We start from the raw sequence: 22,498 nt of genomic DNA, 5'->3' as shown, positions 1-22,498 counted from the left end.
CCAAAGACGTACTGGTTTGTAGGTTAATTGGCTTGTTATAAATGCAAAATTGTCCCGAGTGTGTGTAGGATAGTGTCAATGTGTGGGGATAGCTGGTCGGTGCGGATTTGGTGGTCCCAAGGGCCTGTTTCTGCGTTATACCTCTAAACAAAACTAAACTTAATTATCCAGGTAAACTAGAAATATCTCTAACAATCGGCAAGCCTGGGGCAGCAACTCTGCAGATGTCAGAGTCAGGATGGCCACTAGTTGTCAGAAAGGTTCTGCATTCTAAGCATTAGATTTGAAAGAAGTTGCAGATTACCCCGAGGATTAAGTAATAAATAGTTTAGGGAGGCCGGTTCGTGCTAGGCCTGCCATGAATCCACAATCCCTGCAGCCACACTAACCCTGCGGAGCCTCACAGAGCAAATTGACTTTCAGGCTGAACTACACAACTGTCCTAGGAGGCAGAGGGGCCTACGAGCAGGCCTCAGGCGACAGGACCTGAGGCCCTGCTCTGGGACCACATGATGGATGGCCTTTTCACAGCTCACTCAATGGCCCGTCAATGGCCCTCTCAAGTGCTTCTCAATCTCTATCATATTTTCAAGAATAGTTGAAGTAAATAAATCAATCAAACCACGAACCAGTAATAAAACATAAATTCATAACAATGGCACATTTACTTAAATCTACATTTAATTGACATTGATTGATTGACATCATTAATTGTAATCAAAATTTTAAATTTTACTTGTCCGCACATTTTCCATCAAGTCGGGCATGTTTCTGGGTTCAATCCCTACCTCCGGTGCTGTCTGTGTGGAGTTTGCATGTTCTCCCTTTGACCCTGTGGGTTTTCTCTGGAAGCTCCCGTTTCTTCCCACTGACATACGCAGCATGCTACAGATGTGCGGGCCAGTGCGTTAGTAGGCCGCTGGGAATTGTTCCGAGTGTGGGTGAGTGGTAGAACCTGGCGGACTTTGGAGAATAAAATGGGATCAGAGTAGGATGAGGGTAAATGGGTGCTTGAGGGTTGGCTGAAGGACCTGTTTCTGTGATCAGTGTGACTCTCTGTCTCCAAAAGGCAAAGTTTTGCCCCATTTTCATTGCTTTTATAAGGAGTTATGGTCTTTGGTTGCAGAGAAGAAGCTCTGTGTCATTCTGGACGCACCACTCCATGGGCATCGGAGGATTCTCCCGGGAAGCGGGCACCTACGCCAAGGCAAAGCCACCGTGGGCACCATCGTGCAGTTCACCTGCAATCATTCCTTTGTTCTGAGCGGCAGCCCACAGGCGAGGTGCCAACAGGATGGGACGTGGTCAGAGAAGCAGCCTGCTTGCAAGAAAGGCAATGAAGCCACAACTACATTTAGCCACACTCACAGCTTTAACAGGAGGGCAATGACTTTACATTTATTGTTGTCAGCATTTCTATTGTAGACATGTGGTGGCCTATGTTTTACACCACAAATAAAGACGTGATAGCATTAGATGCAGTTCAAACGAGATCCACTAGGCAATTTTTGGGGGGATGGGGAGAAGGTTGGCCGATTATGGGCAATCAATTTCCATGTGTTTAGTGATATACGGCTGTTCCCTTCAATGGATAGATTGTAGACCACGAGGCACAGATTTACCATTTTGCAGAATGTGAAGAACTTTCTTTTTCATCGAGTAATGCTCTAAAATTCACTACCTGGAGTGGAGTGGAACTAGAATCAAGGTGCATTCAAAAAGTGGTGCACCCAGGAGAAAATAATTTGCAGGGAGACAGGGAAGGAGCAGGGAAAGTGAGAATTACCTGCTTGGAGCCGGCACAGGATTGATGGGCTGAATGGCCACTCTCTGTGCTGCAGTAATTCTCTGAGCCTATATCATGGTTTCGTTATGCTTGAACTCCTCAGTCAGCTGCGGATGCTGAAGGATTTCTGCCGTGTCCAAGGCACAAGGAGTATGGTGGAATATTCTCCACATGCCTGGATGACTGTAACCCCGGAAGCTGCCAAATAGATTGGGACTCCCTCCATCACCAATGCACAGTATCTGCAGTGTGAACCATTTACAAAAAGCACCACACAGGTGCAGTGTGCATCATTTACAAATGCACTGTCAGTTATACCCTAAGCTACTTTAACAGCACCTCCCAAACTTGAAGATCTACCATCAGGAGGGCAAGAGGAGCAGGCACATGGAAGCACAAAAGAACACAAAGTGCTGGAGTAACTCAGCAGGTCAGGCAGCATCTCTGGAAATCGTAGATGACATTTTGGGTCAAGAACCTTCTTCAGACCAACCCTTCTCGACCTGAAACGTTACCTATCCATGTTCTCCAGAGATGCTGCCTGATCTGCTGAGTTTCTCCAGCACTTTGTGTATTAACCAGCATCTGCAGTTCTTTGTTTCACCATCTTCTGCAGGTTCCCCTCAAGGTCACACACTGTGCTAACCTGGAAACATACCAGGTTTGTTTTTTATTGTTACGGGTCTAAATCCCAGAATTCTCTCCAGAACAGCACTGTGGAAACATCTTTACCAGAAAGTGATTTAACAAGATGGTTCACTTTCAAAAATAGACACAAAATGCTGGAGTAACTCAGCGGGACAGGCAGCATCTCTGGAGAGAAGGAATGGGTGACGTTTCGGGTCGAGACCCTTCTTCAGACTAGAGTCGGGGGAAAGGGAAACTATCAGCTTCTCAAGGGCAGTGAGGGATGGGCTATGAATGTTGGCATTGTCAAAGATGACCTAGATACTGTAAGTCAATAAATGAAGGTATTTATTTCACAAAATGCTGGACTGGCTCAGCAGGTCAGGCAGCATCTCAGGAGGGAAGGAATGGGTGATGTTTCGGGTCGAGACCCTTTGTGAAATAAATACCTTCGATTTGTACCAGCATCTGCAGTTATTTTCTTACAAGTCAATAAATGAAATCGCTCAACAACTGGTTTAGTTTAGAAATTCAACATGGAAACAGGCCCTTCGGCCCACCAAGTCTGCACAGTCCCGTGATCCCCGTACACTAACACTATTCTACACACACTAGGGCCAATTTACATGCCAAACCAATGAACATACAAACCTGTACCTCTTTGGAGTGTGGGGGGGAACCTGGAGAAAACCCACGCACGTCGGGGAAAACGTACAAACTCTGTACAGACAAGCACCCATAGTCAGGATCAAACCTCGGTCTCTAGCGCTGCAAGGCAGCAACTCTACTGCTGTGTCATTGTGCCGCAGAGAAGCAACTTCAATCTGGTTGCTGTGCATAGATTTGACAAGAGGAAAATCTTTGTTTTAATCTGTTGAAAAATAGAATTGCTTATTACCATTGAAGCTACCTGATTAATGTGACTGGCGTCTCATCGTTGCTGTGGTTACTTCTATATTCAGCTCCAGAGAGGAAGCTCTGTGGTGACCCTGGAGTACCAATGCATGGGCATCGCAGAATTCTCCCAGGGAGCGGGCAAATAGACCAGGGCTCTGCCACCTTGGGTACCATCGTGCAGTTCACCTGCAATTACTCGTTTGTTCTGAGCGGCAGCCCACAGATAGCCTGCCAACAAGATGGGAAATGGACAGAGGCACGGCCAAGGTGCACCAAAGGTAAGGCAATACCTCCAGCTTTGTGTATGTGGCTGGTGTAATGTGTGGAAGGCTGCAAACCCATTGTTGTGTGAAGTGTCTGAATAATGGGAGCTAAAAGTAAGGTCTGGAAGCCTGGAGCGGGAGTGATATGTGGGCCGTTTAGTTTGATATTAGGTGTCTGTGTCGCGGAGAAAGTTACTGGATCAAGCTTTACTCACTGTTCTAATTGGTCATTGATGGGTCACTGACAGGGTACAATTTGGATGAAATTAACCCAAAACGGGTAAATAGACCTCTTTTCCCATGTGTCTTTGGCTTCTGTCAATGTCAAAATGATGATCACCCCAATTAATTATCCTCCAGGTAAAACAATACCTCATTGGCACAGTTTACTATGAGATAACACTGGTTAGAACAACACTGGGTATTGTGTTCAGCTCTGGTCACCACACTGTAGGAAGGGCGTAACATGCCAGACAGATTGCAGAGGAAATTCATGTGGTCCAGATTGGAGGACTTCAGTAATGGGGAGAAATTGGATGAGCTGGGCTCATTTTTCCTGTAGCAAAATAAGGATGAGGAATATAAAATAATGAGAGGCAAGGCACAGATAGGCTGGATAGCCAGAATCGTTTCACCTTGAGAAGGGTAATCAAAGCAAGAGTGCACTGGGTTTAAGGTGAGAGGAAGGAGATTTGAAAGGGATCTCAGAGGAAAGGTTTTCACACAGAGAGTGATGGATATCTGAAACATACTCTCAGAGGAGATAGATACAAAATGTTGGAGGGCCAGGCAGCATCTCTGGAGAAAAGCAATAGGTAACGATTTGGGTCGGAACCTTTCTGCAGACAATAGGAGATGGTGGAAATCAAATACAAACACAATGTTTAAAGAGACCTTCAGATTGGCCCCTTGAATGGGGAAGGAATGGAAGGATATGGACCTAGATTGGAAAATGTATTAGTGTTGATAAGCAAACAGGTTGGGGCTTGGGCATGGTGGGCCGGAGGGCTCGCTTCAGTATAGCTCGATGAGTCTTTGAGGGGGAAAGTTTACTCTGAGGTTCAGGTCCTCAGAGAGCCGTAGATTCAAACCGAGTCCATGTATTTTCACTGTTGAACTCCTGGCCTCTTGTTCATCCCTTTCTCTTTGGCATTTGTGCCTTTCCCCTGCAAAGGACTGGAGTTTCTTCCCTGAACTTCCCCATCCCAATCTTTCAGTCAACCGAGTCAGTGCAGATTGTCAATCACTCATTTAAATTAATTGGACACCAATCCCATTCCCATCAATTCTCCCCAAATTCCACCCCTCACTCACCCCTACACTTGGTACAATTTACAAGGACTAATTAGCGGACCAGCCGTTTGGGGTGTGGGAGGAAACCGGAGCACCCAGAGAAAGCCCACGAGGTCACAGGGAGAATGTGCAAACTCTACAGAGACGGAAGTCAGGCTTGAACCCAGGCCTCTGGCACAGTGAAGCAGTGGCTCTACTGGCAAGGTGCACCATTTTCTGGCACTGCCACGACATCCTGTGACTCCATTCATGCCCAGCAGTCTATCGGTATTTGCTTAAGTAAACACTCTGGCAGAGCCTCCTCAGCTGTCTGGGGTAGAGCATTCCACATTCCCTGTGTGCAGACATTTCTCAGGACTACATTTGTGGCATTATTTCTGACTTGCAAATTGTTTGGGTTACAGAACATAAAACCCTGGTGTAACTCAGGGACCTTTGGCATTTTATCCTATCAGTTTGGCAAGGATATAGTTGAGGCCTCTAGAGAGAGATTTAAAAGGTATTCTGCTGCTTCGGCTGACCATGTATTTCTTTCTGTTTCAGCTTGCAAGAAACCAAAACTCCCTAACTTGGTGAGACAGAAAGTTCTGTCAACACAGCCTCAGACCAGGTGAGATGCCTGATTCATGCCATCAGGTTGCAATGTAATGCCCTCGGGTCAATTCCCAGATACAGGCCTGTCCTCATCTATTCACAGATACAGGCCTGTCCAGATCACATGCTTCTTCTCCTCAATCACATGTTCAGCCGACCTCAGACATTCTGCAGTCAAAACTTGAAGTTCATCCAAAACCTTAGCTCATGTCCCATTCACCCATCACTCCAGTTCTCGAAGGTTGACACAGGTTGTCACTTATGCAGCAGTCAGTTGTAAATTGACCCTCCTTATTTAGAAATATCACCATCGCCTCACCCTTCCCTGTCTCCACTGGCCCTTGGCACTCCATGTATTTTCACTGTTGAACTCCTGGCCTCTTGTTCATCCCTTTCTCTTTGGCATTTGTGCCTTTCCCTGCAAAGGACTGGAGTTTCTTCCCTGAACTTCCCCATCCCAATCTTTTAAGATGTTCCAAAAGACCGATCTGGTTGACGAAGCCCGTGCCTCTCAAGTTTACCTTCTGTAGCACTGTATAGTATTGTTCAGTAATGCTCCTTCGAAACACTTCAGGGCATTTTTGCACGATGAATGAAAATGTAAGTGCATTTGCTATGGTTTTGTTTAGATGCAGGCATACACACAGACATGGTGACACAGGAGCAAGAGTAGGCCACTCAGCTGCTCAACATTCATGGCTGATCAAGGTTTATGTATATTATTGTCCCATGTACTGAGGTGCAGAGAACAGCTTTGTTCTGCTTGCTATCCCAACAGATCAGTTATACCATACATAAATACTCAAGCCCAATGGCCAAAAATGTTCAGAATGCTCCTGATGTGGTCTAAATTTTGCACTGATCCATCCCTTGGAATTCCATTTCTCTGGATATAACACAGTCCTCTTGCCATTTAGATTGTTTACTGCAGCTGATCGTGGCATTTTAAGTACCTATTTACCAAGTTCTTTTGCAGACAGATCAGTAAGATTATTGCCTTACGTAAGTACAATCCCCGATTAAGTACCAAACCCATAGAAACAGTTCACTGAGTCCATGTGGCCATAAAGGGCCTTGTAGCCCGTGCCTCCATCCGGATTGCCAGTGAACTGTCGGCCTTGCCTCGACTTCAGCCGTTAGCCTCTGTGCACCTGGGGAGGCCCCTCCCACAGCCGACCTTGAGGGGGGGAAAGGTAAGACCCCAGTTCTCCTTACTAGCCCTTTGTCCAGCATCTGTCACTGATGGTGACTCTCTCCACCCTCCAGTTGCTGGTCTTTGGGGGTGAGCTGAAGGCGAGTCCTGTCCCCGCTGAAGGCGGGCTCGCTGGTTCGGCGATAGACGAGCCGGGCCTGCTATCTGCTGGGCTACGGCAGCAGCCCAGGTCCTGCGGAAGCCTCCGCCGCCCAAGGCCCTCGACCATAGTTGATCTCTCACTCGGCACCATTTTCTGGCACTGCCACGACATCCCATGACTCCATTCATGCCCAGTGTCTATCGGTATTTGCTTAAGTAAACACCTCAGCTTCCTCAGCCATCTGGGGTAGAGCATTCCACATTCCCTGTGTGCAGACATGTCTCCTCATGTCAGTGTTAAGTGGCACATCCTTTATTCTGAACCTTTGCCCTCGGTTCTCAACTCCATAGCCAGGGAAACATGCTCCACGCAATTAGCCTGTCAAGTCGTTTCAGAATCTATTAAGATTATGCTCATTGGTCTAACCCATTACTGCCTCATTGTGATTCTACACTCCCATATCAACTGCCCCTAACCTTTGTGTCTTTGCAAGAAGCTGGCTACATTCCTCTGCAGCTTAGGAACACCCAATTTATGGGGAGTCCATAGACAAGAGTAAGTGTTTGGGAGAACGGCCAAATGGATTTGCCGGTGAGACAGTGGGCATTTTCTGCCGTGTGAGAACTACATTTGTGGCATTATTTCTGACTTGCAAACTGTTTGGGTTACAGACATTTCTCAGGAACATAAAACCCTGGTGTAACTCGGGGACCTTTGGCATTTTAACCTATCAGTTTGGCAAGGATATAGTTGAGGCCTCCAGAGAGAGATTTAAAAGGTATTCTGATCACACCCTACCAACAGCCAGCAACACGATATTCTTCTCTCTCGACCTGAAATTATTTCCTTAAAAAAAATCCAAAATTTGTTTTAGTTTCCATGATTTTCAACTTGCCATTTTCTCAAATAGCTTCTGGAAGTTCGGATAAATGGCATATGTTTGGTGTGCAACCACAGTCTGATTAACAACATCCAATTGCGGATTGTGAAGAAGATTGTCAAAAAGGATACAGCAGGATATAGAACAGTTGGAAATCTGGGCAAAGAAATGGCGGATTGAAATGTAATTTGGACAAGTGCGAGGTGTTTTGGGAGGTCAAAAGCAAGAGGGAAGTATAGAATAAATGCCAGGACTCTTCGGAACATTGATGCATAGAGGGATCTTGGCGTTCAAGTCCATAGCTCCCTCACAGTGGCAAAACAAGTGGACGTGCTGGTAAAAGAGGTGTATGACATGCTTGCATTAATCAGTCAGGGCACTGAGTATGAAAGTTAGGAAGACAAGTTGCAGCTGTGTTGAAATCTTAGTTGGGCTGCATTTGGAGTATTGAGTGCATTTCTGGTCACAAAACCACAGGCAGGATGTCGAGGCTTTGGAAACGGCGCAGAAGAGGTCCACCAGGATGTAGCCGGCATTGGAGCATATTAATTATGGGTTAACATGTGATAAGCGTTTGATGGCACTGGGCCTATACTCGCTGGAGTATAGAAGGACAATAGACAATAAACAATAGACAATAGACAATATACAATTGACAGTAGACGATAGACATTAGGTGCAGGAGTAGGCCATTCGGCCCTTCGAGCCAGCACCGCCATTCAATGTGATCATGGCTGATCATTCTCAATCAGTACCCCGTTCCTGCCTTCTCCCCATACCCCCTGACTCCGCTATCCTTAAGAGCTCTATTTAGCTCTCTCTTGAAAGCATTCAGAGAATTGGCCTCCACAGGCAGAGAATTCCACAGATTCACAACTCCCTGACTGAAAAAGTTTTTCCTCATCTCCATTCTAAATGGCCTAGCCCTTATTCTTAAACTGTGGCCCCTGGTTCTGGACTCCCCCAACATTGGGAACATGTATCCTGCCTCTATCGTGTCCAACCCCTTAATAATCTTATACGTTTCGATAAGATCCCCTCTCATCCTTCTAAATTCCAGTGTATACAAGCCTAGTCACTCCAGTCTTTCAACATATGACAGTCCCGCCATTCCGGGAATTAACCTAGTAAACCTATGCTGCACTCCCTCAATAGCAAGAATAGCAAAGATGACGGGGGACCTCATTGAAACGTACCGAATTGTGAAAGGCTTGGATAGAGTGGATGTGGAGAGGATGTTTCCACTAGTGGGAGTCTGGGATCAGAGGTCACAGCCTCAGAATTAAAGGACGTTCTTTTAAGGAGATGACGAGGAATATTTTAGTCAGAGGGTGGTGAATCTGCAATTATTTGCCACAGAAGGCTGTGGAGGCCAAGTCAATGGATATTTTTAAGGCAGAGATGGATAGATTCTTGATTAGTACAATTGTCAAAGGTTATGGGGAGAAGGCAGGAGAATGGGGTTAGGAGGGAGAGATAGATCAGCCATGATTGAATGGCAGAGTAGGCTTGATGGGCTGAATGGCCTAATTCTGCTCCTATCACTTATAAGGCGAGATTGGACAAACCTGGATTGTTTTCTCTGGAATATCAGAAGTTGAGGGACAACCTGATAGAAGTATATAAGATTATGAAATATATAAGATTATGAGACGTGTAGATAGTCAGAGTGGTTTTCCTGGGGTAAAAATGTCAAATACTAGAGGACAAAGGTTGAAGGTGAGAGGGAGGAAGTTTAAAGGAGATTGAGAAGCCAACATTTGTTTACACAGAGAAAACCTTGTGCGTGGAGCGTGCTGCCAAGGGAGATGGAGGCAGCAGATAGGTGTCAACTATTTGGGCGGCACGGTTGCCCAGTGGTAGAATTGCTGCCTTACAGCGCCAGAGACCCGTGTTCAAACCTGACTACGGGTGCTGTCTGTACAGAGAGTTTGTACGTTCTCCGGGAAGATCCGATTTCCTCCCACACTGCCATGATGTACAGGTTTGTAGGTTAATTGACTTGGTATAAATGGAAATTGTTCCTAGTGTGTGTAGAATATTGTCAGTGTGCGGGGATCGCTGGTTGGTACGGACTCGGTGGGCCGAAGGGCCTGTTTCCGCGTTGTATCTCTAAACTAAACTATTAAAGGGCATTTAGTTAGACTAAATGGGAACTACACTCATCCCCCTGCAGGACCTATACATCAGGAGGTGCAGATCCAGAGCAAGTAAGATCATGAGGGACCCCTGCCACCCCAGTAACGGACTGTTCCAGATGCTACGATCAGGCAAACGCCTCCGCTGTCACGCTGCGAAAACGGAGAGGATGAGACGGAGCTTCTTCCCACAGGCCATCAGGACTGTCAATTTTTATAACCCCAGAGACTAAATTTTTGTCGACACTAATAGTAACTTATTAACTTTATTTATATGCTGTAACTGTAATTATTTTTGTGCACAACCCGCAGGCATTGCCACTTTCATTTCACTGCACATCGTGTATGTGTATGTGACAAATAAATTTGACTTGACTTGACATGGACATAGAGGGTATAGAGAGATACAGACTATGTGCAGGCAGATAGGATTAATTGTGATTGGCATCATGGTCAGCACAGACATGGTGAGCTGAAGCAACTGTTTGTGTTGTAATGTTCTAAGTCTCATGTTCTAACAGAGCTGCCTTTCACAACATTTGATTGTTCATCAGGCATGACCTTTACTGCCATTTACTAATGATTTACTAGTGCATCTGGAAGTGTTCTTGTGTTCAGTCACCCTTTCCTTGATTGTAGACTCCAGCGATTTGCTGAAAGCAGATGTTAAGCCACAGTTGTCTTGGTCACTGAATTCCCCCTCTCACCTTTCCTAAATACAGAGTGATATCCATAACTTTTCAACCGATACGAATAGTTCCTGAACTTTGAAACGTTATAGCCAGGAGATCAGCAATATTCCTAACTATTAACTACAAAGTTCCCAGATAAAATTGTCCGGTTTTGGTAAATGTCATTCTGCAGTGCTATTAACACTTTTCGCTTGTATTAACTGTGATGTATTTCCATTACAGATTCCATACTAGTTTCCTTCAATGTTAATATTAAGGCAAAGTAGTTCGCCAATATTAGCCCAATTTACTCATTGCTGTTCATCATGTTATTGTTATCTGATTTTTAGGGTAGCTGGTATTATGCCGGAGAATCCTTTTTATCGTTTACACAATTGTTTTGAGGTTCCTTTTCTGTTGAATCCACTGGACCTTTTGCTTTTCTTTGTATAGCTTCCATCATCAGGACAAGTTCAGGTTTTGAATTATTTTGCATGCTTCCTCCTTTAGTTTTATGATGCTTCACCTTTCTGAGTGGTTCCTTTGTTTAGCTTTTAGGGGTCGAGAATCATAAGAGTCACAGGGTTGTACAGAATGGAAACAGGCCCTTCAGCCCAGCTCATTCATGCCAACCAAGATGCCTATCTTACATTAATCCCACTTGCCTGCATGTGGCCCATACCCCTCTAAACCTTGCCTAACCTCGCCTCTACCACTTCCTCTAGTTTACCCACTGCCTTCAGTGTGAAAAATTTGCCCCTCAGAACCCATTTTAATCTTTCCCTGCATGCTAAACTTTGCCCCTCTCACATTGAAGGTATGTCCTCTAGTATTTGATATTTCCATGCTGGCAAAAAGGTTCTGACTGTCCACCCTATCTATGCCTCTCATCATTTTATATACTTCTGTCAGGCCTCCGTGCAACCTCTGGCATTCCAGATAAAACAATCCACGTCTGTCCAACCTATCCTTGTAGCGAACACCCCCTAATCCAGACATTATTCTGGTCAACCTCTACAGCGCCCTTTCCAAAGCCTCCACACCCTTCCCGTATTGAGGTGGCCAGAACTGCATGCAGTACTCCAAACGTGGCCAACAAAATTCCAGTGAAGCTGCATCATGACTTCCTGACACTTATACTCAAGGAAGTCAAGTATACCATGTTAAAAAATGGACACAAAGTGCTGGAGTAACTCAGCGGGTCAGACAGCATCTCTGGAAAACATGAATAGGCGATGTTTCAGATTGGAATCCTTATCCTTCTTCAGACTGAAGTCTACTCAACGTCTCTTTGTAGCTAATACCACATAACACAGGCATCCAGCACTTCAGTTGTTTTGTGTAAACCATCATCTGTTGTTCTTTATTTCTACAAGCATACTACACTCCTTCCTTACCCCTCCATCCACCTGTGTTTGTTGCCACTTTCAGGGAACGATGGCGTTGTTGTGGATGTTAGAGGGTCGTTGACTATTCTTTGCTTTCTCCAACAGGAGGACACCACTTCACAGGCTACTGACCCCTATTCTAGACAAGGAGCAGTCCCAGATCTCACCCACTAAAGCCCCAGTGCAGCGTGCTGGGAATCTACCAGCGGGATTCTATCACCCTCACACACAGCTGGAGTACGAGTGCATCTCCCCCTTCTACAGGCGTCTTGGGAGCAGGAAAAGAACCTGTCTTAAAACAGGAAAATGGAGTGGCCGATCACCATCGTGTATTCCCAGTAAGTGTCGTGCCTGATAGAAGACATTTGATCTAAGTTCTCATCTCTGTGGTGGTAGAAAATGAGAAGGGTGTTTAAAAAACTTTTGTTTTAACCTCATTTTAAAAGCTGATGGAACGAGACAGATGGATTAAGGAAGGATGTTCCTGATGATGAGAAGGACAAAACTAGGGGTCCCAGCCTCAGGATATCAATTGGGTAATTTAGACTGAGATGAGGAGAAATGGCTTCCCACATCCAGTAGTGGACAGTCAGGCAGTGGAGGCCAAACCATTCAATGTATTCAAAAACGGTGGTGATTTTATGCCATCCCGTGATAAAAATGTCAACTTGCTACAAATGGGTTGCAATTTTCAAGTTTTGTGGTTCTGTAGGTACAACATAACTCACAGGAGCACGACACAATAGAACAATAGAACAATAGACAATAGGTGCAGGAGGAGGCCATTCGGCCCTTCGAGCCAGCACCGCCATTCAATGTGATCATGGCTGATCATTCTCAATCAGTACCCCGTTCCTGCCTTCTCCCCATACCCGCTGACTCCGCTATCCTTAAGAGCTCTATCTAGCTCTCGCTTGAATGCATTCACAGAATTGGCCTCCACTGCCCTCTGAGGCAGAGAATTCCACAGATTCACAACTCTCCGACTGAAAAAGTTTTTCCTCATCTCAGTTCTAAATGGCCTACCCCTTATTCTTAAACTGTGGCCCCCGGTTCTGGACTCCCCCAACATTGGGAACATGTTTCCTGCCTCTAATGTGTCCAACTCCTTAATAATCTTATACGTTTCGATAAGATCCCCTCTCATCCTTCTAAATTCCAGTGTATACAAGCCTAGTCGCTCCAGTCTTTCAACATAAACCTAAACCTTTTGTATGCTGTTATGCACATTACTAAGATATTTGTTCATTCTTGAAGTACGCATTCAGTTTCTTCGGCTGCTTATTGTTGAACACACGGGTGTGTTTTCCCCAAAGTTCAGACATGTCAAAAAAATAAAGTTAAGCACTTTTCAACCGATCAAGTAAAACTTTACCAGTAAAATGTAAAAATTCATCAAGTGGAGATTAATGTTACGAAGAGTGTCATGTTTGCACTCATTATGAATAGAGTTATTGAGTCCCAGCTGTCGGCACGGTGGCGCAGTGGTAGAGTTGCTGTCTTACAGCGCCAGAGACCCGGGTTCAATCCTGACTATGGATGCTGTCTGTACGGTGTTTGTACATTTGTACGTTCTCCCATTGACTGTGTGGGTTTTCTTTGGGTGCTCTGGTTTCCTCCCACACTCGAAAGACGGAGGATAGTGCTCGAGTATGGGGTGATCAATGGTCGGTCCAAACTCAGTGTTCCCATACTGTATTTCCAAACTCGAGAACCTAAATTTTGAAATGTGCAACCAACAATAATTTGCAGTAGGTTAGAACAAAGTCCGAATGTTTCTCTTTCATTAGGTGGCTCCCAAACAATAGAGAATGATTATGCTCTCCATATTTGTTGCAAAGTTGCTTTGCCCAATGGTCGTCCTGTTCGCAGTGATTAGGAGACTTGAACGAGTAACACTGGTCTTCTTGTGTCTCTTGTGCCTCGCAGTCTGTGGGAAGCTGGGCAACTTCAGCCAGCAGAACCTGCCCTCCATGAGGTGGCCCTGGCAAGCCGCGCTCTACCGGAGGGTGTCACCGACCATCAACGAGATTGTCCGAGGGCAGGCCTGGTTCCTGGCGTGCAGCGGGGCCGTGGTGAACGAGCGCAGTGTCCTGGTGGCCGCCCACTGCGTGACAGAGCTGGGCAAGGCCTCGCTGATCAACACGGCGGACCTGATGGTGGTCCTGGGCAAGTACTTCTACGATGATTCGCGGCCGGAGGACAGCCGACAGCACCTGCAGGTGAGTGCCGTTTACTCGCTGGAATTTAGAAGATTGAGGAGGGATCTTATAGAAACTTACAAAATTCTTAAGGGGTTGGACAGGCTAGATGCAGGAAGATTAATCCCGATGTTGGGGAAGTCCAGAACAAGGGGTCACATTTAAGGATAAGGGGGAAGTCTTTTAGGACCGAGATGAGAAAGTTTTTTTTTCACACAGAGAGTGGTGAATCTGTGGAATTCTCTGCCACAGAAGGTAGTTGAGGCCAGTTCATTGGCTATATTTAAGAGGGAGTTAGATGTGGCCCTTGTGGCTAAAGGGATCAGGGGGTATGGAGAGAAGGCAGGTACGGGATACTGAGCTGGATGATCAGCCATGATCATATTGAATGGCGGTGCAGGCTCGAAGGGCTGAATGGCCTACTCCTGCACCTATTTTCTATGTTTCTATCTATGTTTCTACTGTGTGGGACGGGGAGAGGAGGAGGGGAAAAGCCCTGTGGCCTTGTTGCAGTATTCTACATCCAGAGAACAAGACAGTCTGTGTAGGAAGGAACTGCAGATGCTGGTTTAAACCGAAGATAGACACAAAAAGCTGGAGTAACTCAGCGGGACAGGCAGCATCTCTGGAGGGAGGGAATGGGTGACGTTTCGGGTCAAGAGTGTTTTATTGTCATATGTCCCAGACAGAACAATGAAATCCTTATGCAGCAGCACAGCAGAATATGTAAAAAATAATGCACTGTGAACAGTATAATAAACAAGAGAGAAAAGAAAACAGGGTCGAGACCCTTCTTCAGATTAGACAGTCTGCTGGCTCTTTTAACAATAGGTGAAATGAGCCTCAAGTGGGAACAATGGATATTGTGCTTTATTTGTTATTTCTTGGGGAAGCTCTGTCTGGTTGAAGCCCGCGTGTGGTGAAACCTCCCACACGACTCAGTGGAGTGTTCACTGACAAATAAAGCACATTGTTCATTGTTCCCACTTGAGGACCATTTCCCCCCATTGTTAAAAGTACAAGCAGATTGTCACAGGCCACAGAGTCAGAGTCATACAACACGCAACCATGCCCTTCAACCCACTCGCAGTGTCGAGCAGCAAGCACCCGTTAATACCGATCTTACACTGATTTTATTTTATTCTCCCCACATTCCCATCAACTTCCCTCAAATTCTGTCATTCAGACACACACTAGTGGCCATTTTGCAGCGGCCAATTAACTGACCAACCTACGCGTCTTTGCGATGTCGGGGGCTAACTGGAGCACCTAGAGGAAGCCCAGGGACTCAGCAGGAGAATGTGTAAACTACAGGCAATAGCACCCAAGGTCAGGACTGAACCCAGCCCACTGGGACTTGGAGGCAGCGACTTTGCTAGCTGTACAGTATCGCTCCCAATGCTACTACATGAGACTCTGTACAATTAGCACTGAATTATTTCTCAGAGAATTAACTAAACTACTAGCTGATGTATGGGTGTGGATCATCCACAGAAATGTACACAGGTTAGTTCAGGTATATCGTGATAGTTAAGTTCCTGAAGAAATCGTGCATTGTAGAGAATTGTGTTATGAAAACTATTGCTTCAATGGGGAAAAGAAGGTTAGGGGCTAGAAAGTTTCAGACTCACAACAACAGTTATTTTTCCTACAGCGTTTTTAAACATAAAGACATTTTTAATAGGAATAAGTTAATTTTTTATTATTGCAAGCTAAAATACTAAAGACTGTATGTTACATTGTTTAGTATATTATCATTAAACAAGTGTCAAGAGGTGCAAATGTTTGTCAATTTTAATGGCCACTCAATGGTGAAACTAGCAGCTGCAATCTGAGGAGACAATGATATACGATTACTGTGGGGAAGTTCCATGGAAACAGTTTTTTCCCTCGACTGTTTCTCTCCCCCCGAGACAGATTATTTTCTGCTTGTCAATTTTCTAAATAACTTCTAAATAGTTCTGCAGTTCACATTTGAAATCACGTTTAGCTTGTGTAATACAAATACTATTCTCTAATTCGTCAATTGTGTTATATCCAATTAGTGCTATGGAAATTAGTGTTGTAGCAGAACCACAAGGCTCAGAGTGATGGGTGAAAGTAAATGACAATAGACAATAGGTGCAGGAGAAGGCCATTCGGCCCTTCGAGCCAGCACCGCCATTCAATGTGATCATGGCTGTGATCATGTGATCCTGTTCCTGCCCTCTCCCCATACCCCCTGACTCCGCTATCATTAAGAGCTCTATCTAACTCTCTCTTGAAAGCATCCAGAGAATTGGCCTCCACTGCCTTCTGAGGCAGAGAATTCCACAGATTCACAACTCTCTTGAGTGAAAAGGTTTTTCCTCATCTCTGTTCTAAATGGCCTACCCCTTATTCTTAAACTGTGGCCCCTGGTTCTGGACTCCCCCAACATTGGGAACATGTTTCCTGCCTCTAGCATGTCCAATTCCTTAATAATCTTATATGTTTCAATAAGATCCCCTCTCATCCTTCTAAATTCCAGTCTATACAAGCCCAGTCGCTCCAGTCTTTCAACATACTACAGTCCCGCCATGTGAACCTATCTGCACTTCCTCAATAGCAAGAATGTCCTTTTTCAAATTTGCAGTTCACATCTGCAGTTCACATTTGAAATCATTTGAAATGCACACAGTACTCCAGGTGCGGTCTCACTAGGGCCCTGTACAGTTGTAGAAGGACCTCTTTGCTTCTATACTCAACTCCTCTTGTCATGAAGGCCAATGTGCCATTAGCTTTCCTCACTGCCTGCTGTACCTGCATGCTTCCTTTCAGTCTTAAAGAGGGAGATAGAATCAAATCTGGATCCTTGGAGCGGTGGGATAACTGCACTACCTGCAGCATCAATGTGGTTCCCAGTGTCTATGATAATCTGTGCCATATCTGGCCTTTCTTATGTCAGTGTAGGAACACAGACTGGGGGTGGACAATGCAACAACTGCCCTCAGCGTACTCAGTGGTTCAGTGGAGAGCAGAAGCAGGAGCTGTGCTAATGGTGCTGATTCTGACTCCACTAGAACCACAACTTCATCAATTACAGCCCCCTTCTGAAAGCCATTAAGTGACCGACAAAACAAAGCAACAAATGAAATTCTGAAGGAGGGTCTTGACCTGAAACGTCACCCATTCCTTCTCTGCAGCGATGCTGCCAGTCCCACTGAGTTACTCCAGCATTTTGTGTCTAAAGCAGCGGTCTCCAAACTGTGGCCCGCGGGCCACATCCGGCCCGCCATGGGATTTTATCTGGCCCACAGCAAGCTCTTAACTCGTTCTGTGCTGTGGATTCTGTGGTAGGTTGGGAATATTATTTTTTTCGCAGCCCTTTATTGTCACGTGTGCACTGCACAATGGAATTATTTTAGTGCAGATCACACGTGCACAAGTCACCACCATATTTTGGCACCGTTTACAAAAGTCCAAAGTCTGGCCCACGCGCTGAATGTACTGGAGCGGCTCCCGATCCAGGCGAGCCCCAGGCTGCTGCAGGGTCTCCTCTGTCGCCCTCGACTGGCTCAGCCCGTCGATCGACGTCCCTCTCCTCGCCTGACCGACTGCCTGTGTGTCCTGGGGGGAAAAACCTTCTGCAGCCGACTTTGCAGGAGCTGGAGGCATTCCCCCTCTCCTACCGGCCCACTCACCATGTCCGTCATTGCCAGCGACTCCCTGCTCCTTGGTGCTCCGGTCTTCAGGGCCAATCTCGGCGGCAAGTTTCCGAACTGACTAGGTTAATTCCCGGAATGGCGGGACTGTCATATGTTGAAAGACTGGAACGACTAGGCTTGTATACACTGGAATTTAGAGGGATGAGAGGGGATCTTATCGAAACGTATAAGATTATTAAGGGGTTGGACACGTTAGAGGCAGGAAACATGTTCCCAATGTTGGGGGAGTCCAGAACAAGGGGCCACAGTTTAAGAATAAGGGGTAGGCCATTTAGAACTGAGATGAGGAAAAACTTTTTCAGTCAGAGAGTTGTAAATCTGTGGAATTCTCTGCCTCAGAAGGCAGTGGAGGCCAGTTCTCTGAATGCATTCAAGAGAGAGCTAGATAGAGCTCTTAAGGATAGTGGAGTCAGGGGGTATGGGGAGAAGGCAGGAACGGGGTAGTGATTGAGAATGATCAGCCATGATCACATTGAATGGTGGTGCTGGCTCGAAGGGCCGAATTTAAAGCACACGGTATTGAGGGTTCAGTGTTGAGGTGGATAGAAAATTGGTTGGCGGACAGGAAGCAAAGAGTAGGAATAAACGGGTCCTTTTCGGAATGGCAGGCAGTGACTAGTGGGGTACCGCAAGGCTCAGTGCTGGGACCCCAGTTATTTACAGTGTATATTAATGATTTGGACGAGGGAATTGAATGCAACATCTCTAAGTTTGCGGATGACACGAAGCTGGGTGGCAGTGTTAGCTGCGAGGAGGATGCTAGGAGGCTGCAGAGTGACTTGGATAGATTAGGCGAGTGGGCAAATGCCTGGCAGATGCAATATAATGTGGATAAATGTGAGGTTATCCACTTTGGCGGCAAGAACAGGAAAGCAGAGTATTACCTGAATGGTGACCGATTGGGAGAAGGGGAGATGCAACGTGACCTGGGTGTCATGGTGCACCAGTCATTGAAAGCAAGCATGCAGATGCAGCAGGCAGTGAAGAAAGCGAATGGTATGTTGGCATTCATAGCAAGAGGATTTGAGTTTAGGAGCAGGGAGGTTCTGCTGCAGTTGTACAGGGCCTTGGTGAGACCGCACCTGGAGTATTGTGTGCAGTTTTGGTCTCCTAACCTGAGGAAAGACGTTCTTGCCTTAGAGGGAGTACAGAGAAGGTTCACCAGATTGATCCCTGGGATGGCGGGACTTTCATATGAGGAAAGACTGGATAGACTGGGCTTGTACTCGCTGGAATTTAGAAGACTGAGGGGGGATCTTATAGAAACATATAAAATTCTTAAGGGGTTGGAGAGGCTAGATGCGGGAAGATTGTTCCCGATGTTGGAGGAGTCCAGAACCAGGGGTCACAGCTTAAGGATAAGGGGGAAGTCTTTTAGGACCGAGAAGAGAAAACATTTCTTCACACAGAGAGTGGTGAGTCTGTGGAATTCTCTGCCACAGAAGGTAGTTGAGGCCAGTTCATTGGCTATATTTAAGAGGGAGTTAGATGTGGCCCTTTTTGCTAAAAGGATCAGGGGGTATGGAGAGAAGGCAGGTACAGGCTACTGAGCTGGATGATCAGCCATGATCATATTGAATGGCGGTGCGGGCTCAAAGGGCCGAATGGCCTACTCCTGCACCTATTTTCTATGTTTCTATGAATGGCCTCCTCCTGCACCTATTGTCTATTGTCTATTGTCTTACGCGTCAGGTAGGCTATCAAGTTGAGGGCTTGTATGCAGCTGCTGACTTTAATAATAATTTTAAATGTTACTGATTTCTTAGCGGAGTGCCCTCCCTTGGTCGCACCGCCACGATATCATATGACATTTCTATACTGTCCATGCCCATTGGTGGTCACTGTATATTTTCTGTTTTATAAATAATTGTACACCTACTGTATGTATATATATTCCAATATTTCGAGCTCTTTTTAAAAATTGAATATTATTTATTTGTTGCCATATAAACCTCATTAAATTTATAAAATTGACATTTCTTTGTTTTTTCCTACGACCCGTAAAAATGTGCCAAATATATAATGTGGCCCTCATGCTGAAAAGTTTGGAGGCCCCTGGTCTAAGGCAATAAATGAACTACTTTTGCAAGATTCTGATTTAATTCCTCCAGATCTCCGGGGTCATCGTGCATCCCTCCTACGACCCGGTCCTGCTGGACTCTGACATTGCCATCATCAAACTGATAGACAAGGCGAAAATCACCGACCACGTGCTGCCGGTGTGTCTCCCTGCCGTGGAGGACCTGCCCACCCTCAGCACTCAAGGCTACGTTACTGGCTGGACAATGCAGAGCGAGCCCAGTGAGATGGCCCCTGCCAACGAAACCCTCCGGGTTGGCACCATCGAAACTGGCGACGCGGTCCAATGCGAGCAGCAGTACGAGGAGCACGGCATCTCCGTCAGCATCACTGAGAACATGTTCTGTGGCCGCCACGATCAGAGGGGCTTCTCAAACATTTGCCCGCTGGAGACGGGAGGCGTGGCCACATTCCCAGCAGTGGACAAGCTGGGCAAAGCCCTGACCTGGTATCTGGTGGGGCTGGTCAGCTGGGGGTATGAAAAAGGTTGCAGCCAAGAACTTTTCACCGTCTATACCAACGTGACCCCGTTCAAAGACTGGGTCGAGAAGCACCTGAAATAAGCATCCTTCTTCGAGGCAACACAAGGCAATAATGACCAGCAAAGTGGTCGCCATTAACGGCCTGGCTTTCTCCACTGCGCCCTTGGACCGGATGGTGTGGTTTACACCAGGCAATAAAACTGCACGCTAGCTGGTCCATCAGCAGACACCATTCATCAAAACCCAACAGCTGGGTTGGTGATTTTTATCAGCAGTTCATTTTCCTACCCAACTAAAACTCACTTACAGAGCAGCCGTTGAATTCAGCTCCCGGGCCCCATTCCTGACTATGGGATTCACATTCCCTCTTCCCATTGTTCTCAAACCCCCTCCACAAAGCGCTCTTTCCCTACTCCCAAGGACCACATTCCCTCTTCCAAGCAAGAACACTCCCTCTCCCCAGTAATCTCATTCCCTCTTCCCAGGGAATTGCTTTCCCTCTTTCCAGCCAAGAATCTTCTCAGCTCTTGTAGAGTGAATCTACATTATGCTAAGTTAGAGGTGAAAATCTACAGAATACAGGTCCACCGCCCATTTTCCGGTAACTGGTGGTCTGGAACCTCCTTTCATTCGAAGAGCGCACTTGAAATGTCCACTGAAAGTCCCCCCAAAAATGTGGCGGCTGGGCTTGGTGAGGCTGCCGATCGTGACCTCATTGGGGTTTCCACGCCGATCGGTGAATCAAATTTGCCGCTTGCTGCCGGGGCTCTGGAACTCTGGCCCGGCTGGAGCTGGCAGATCTGTTCCCATAGCCGACCTCCAGGGCTGAATTTGGGGGCCAGTATCTCGGCTCCTCGGTGGCCTAGGTGGACTGTTCTGCTGCCGTTGGACTCCCCTCGGAGGCCGTAACCTGGGTAACCCAGGGAGACTCTTGGACCCAGGGTGCCGGAAGATTGATGGTGGACCTGTAACTGTAATTCCCAGGACTTTACCAAGGGATTGATATTGTAAACCCCATGCAAAACATTCAGAAACATTTGTGCTATATAGCATGTGGAGCAAAGGAAGACAGGAAAAAATGATGACTCTTTCCAAAAAATATTTCTTTACATAGAGATTGAACAACACTTGGAGCAATGCTCATTAGGTGTTGATAAGGCCACTGATTTCAATTACAAAACATAATGTAAAGTTATCCCTGCTGCTCTTGAAAATAGGAACTGAGCGAAAGATACCAGAAACACACAGGGCAGTTTAGACATGGGATTCACAGCCAAAACATTAGCCCTCCTTTCTCTCCGAGCCTGAACTGCAGAGTATTTGCAGCATGTTTTGCATCGGTTTTGTTTAAGGATTGAGCATTTGCCATACCGTTGTCACAGGGCAGGACACATTTGTAATGAAATTGTCTGTAGGCTTGCATAAGCAAATGCACACATATAGAGCTACAGTATCCCACCCCTCCAGGCTAAGCAGCAGTCACTGTGACAATAATGTACCAAACTCATGCCTCATGATGCACCCAGTTCTCCAAGGTACATTTTATATTGATATACTGTACACTGCATCTTCTTAAAGAAAAGGAATAAACCCATGCAAACCATCAATTATTTACACACATGAAATTTATGTAATTGGATAATTATTTATGTTGCTATACAGTTGTAAGTTGAATAAATTTACTCAGTCTCTCGGTCTCTTTGTCCACTGAGGGTTTCACTGCAATCTGCACTTGACATCTCTGACTAACCATTCCACCACTGGATCTTCCAATGGGCCACTTCTCCAGAGTAACAGCCAGGGTCACATCCTGCTTGGCAAATGTTTCTTCAACGTCTCGACCCGAAACGTCACCCATTCCTTCTCTCCAGAGATGCAGAGTTACTCCGGCATTTTGTGTCTCCTTTTCATCAACACATTTGCATTCATAGCGTCAAAGACATTGTATTATGCACTCGGATTCATCGTGTTCTTGATGTGACCCGATGCACAAAACTGTCTATGAAATAACTTATCAACAATGACCATAATATGCATTGTATTTTGATAGATTTCTGGATGCAAGGAGCTCAGTTGCATCTGTCTGTCTCCACTCTGGTTACTCCTTACTGCTCTATGTCGTTGTGCCGTGATATTCACTTCATCTTGTATTCTGACTCTAACTCCAACTCATTGTGTTCACCAGACATATGTTTCCTCACGGGGCTAATGCCAGAAT

General features: G+C 46.0%; 1 protein-coding gene across 5 annotated transcripts in view; it reads left to right on the top strand.

Moving 5' to 3' along the window:
- Positions 1–21,969, top strand: part of pamr1b (peptidase domain containing associated with muscle regeneration 1b) — a 115,549-nt gene extending 93,580 nt beyond the window's left edge. For all 5 annotated transcript variants that reach the window (XM_078415076.1, XM_078415073.1, XM_078415075.1 and 2 more), the window contains exons 9-13: positions 3,376–3,588; positions 5,410–5,476; positions 11,938–12,170; positions 13,762–14,054; positions 19,831–21,969. In XM_078415076.1, the coding sequence (XP_078271202.1) occupies positions 3,376–3,588; positions 5,410–5,476; positions 11,938–12,170; positions 13,762–14,054; positions 19,831–20,361 (1,337 nt within the window). In that variant the 3' untranslated portion in view covers positions 20,362–21,969. The remainder of the gene's footprint in view (positions 1–3,375; positions 3,589–5,409; positions 5,477–11,937; positions 12,171–13,761; positions 14,055–19,830) is intronic.
- Positions 21,970–22,498: the final 529 nt, after the last annotated feature.

Source organism: Rhinoraja longicauda, chromosome 18 (assembly GCF_053455715.1).
Source record: "Rhinoraja longicauda isolate Sanriku21f chromosome 18, sRhiLon1.1, whole genome shotgun sequence".
Classification (NCBI taxonomy): Eukaryota; Metazoa; Chordata; class Chondrichthyes; order Rajiformes; family Arhynchobatidae; genus Rhinoraja; species Rhinoraja longicauda.
Note: the sequence above shows the minus strand (reverse complement) of the source record. Positions and strands in the feature narration are given on the sequence as shown.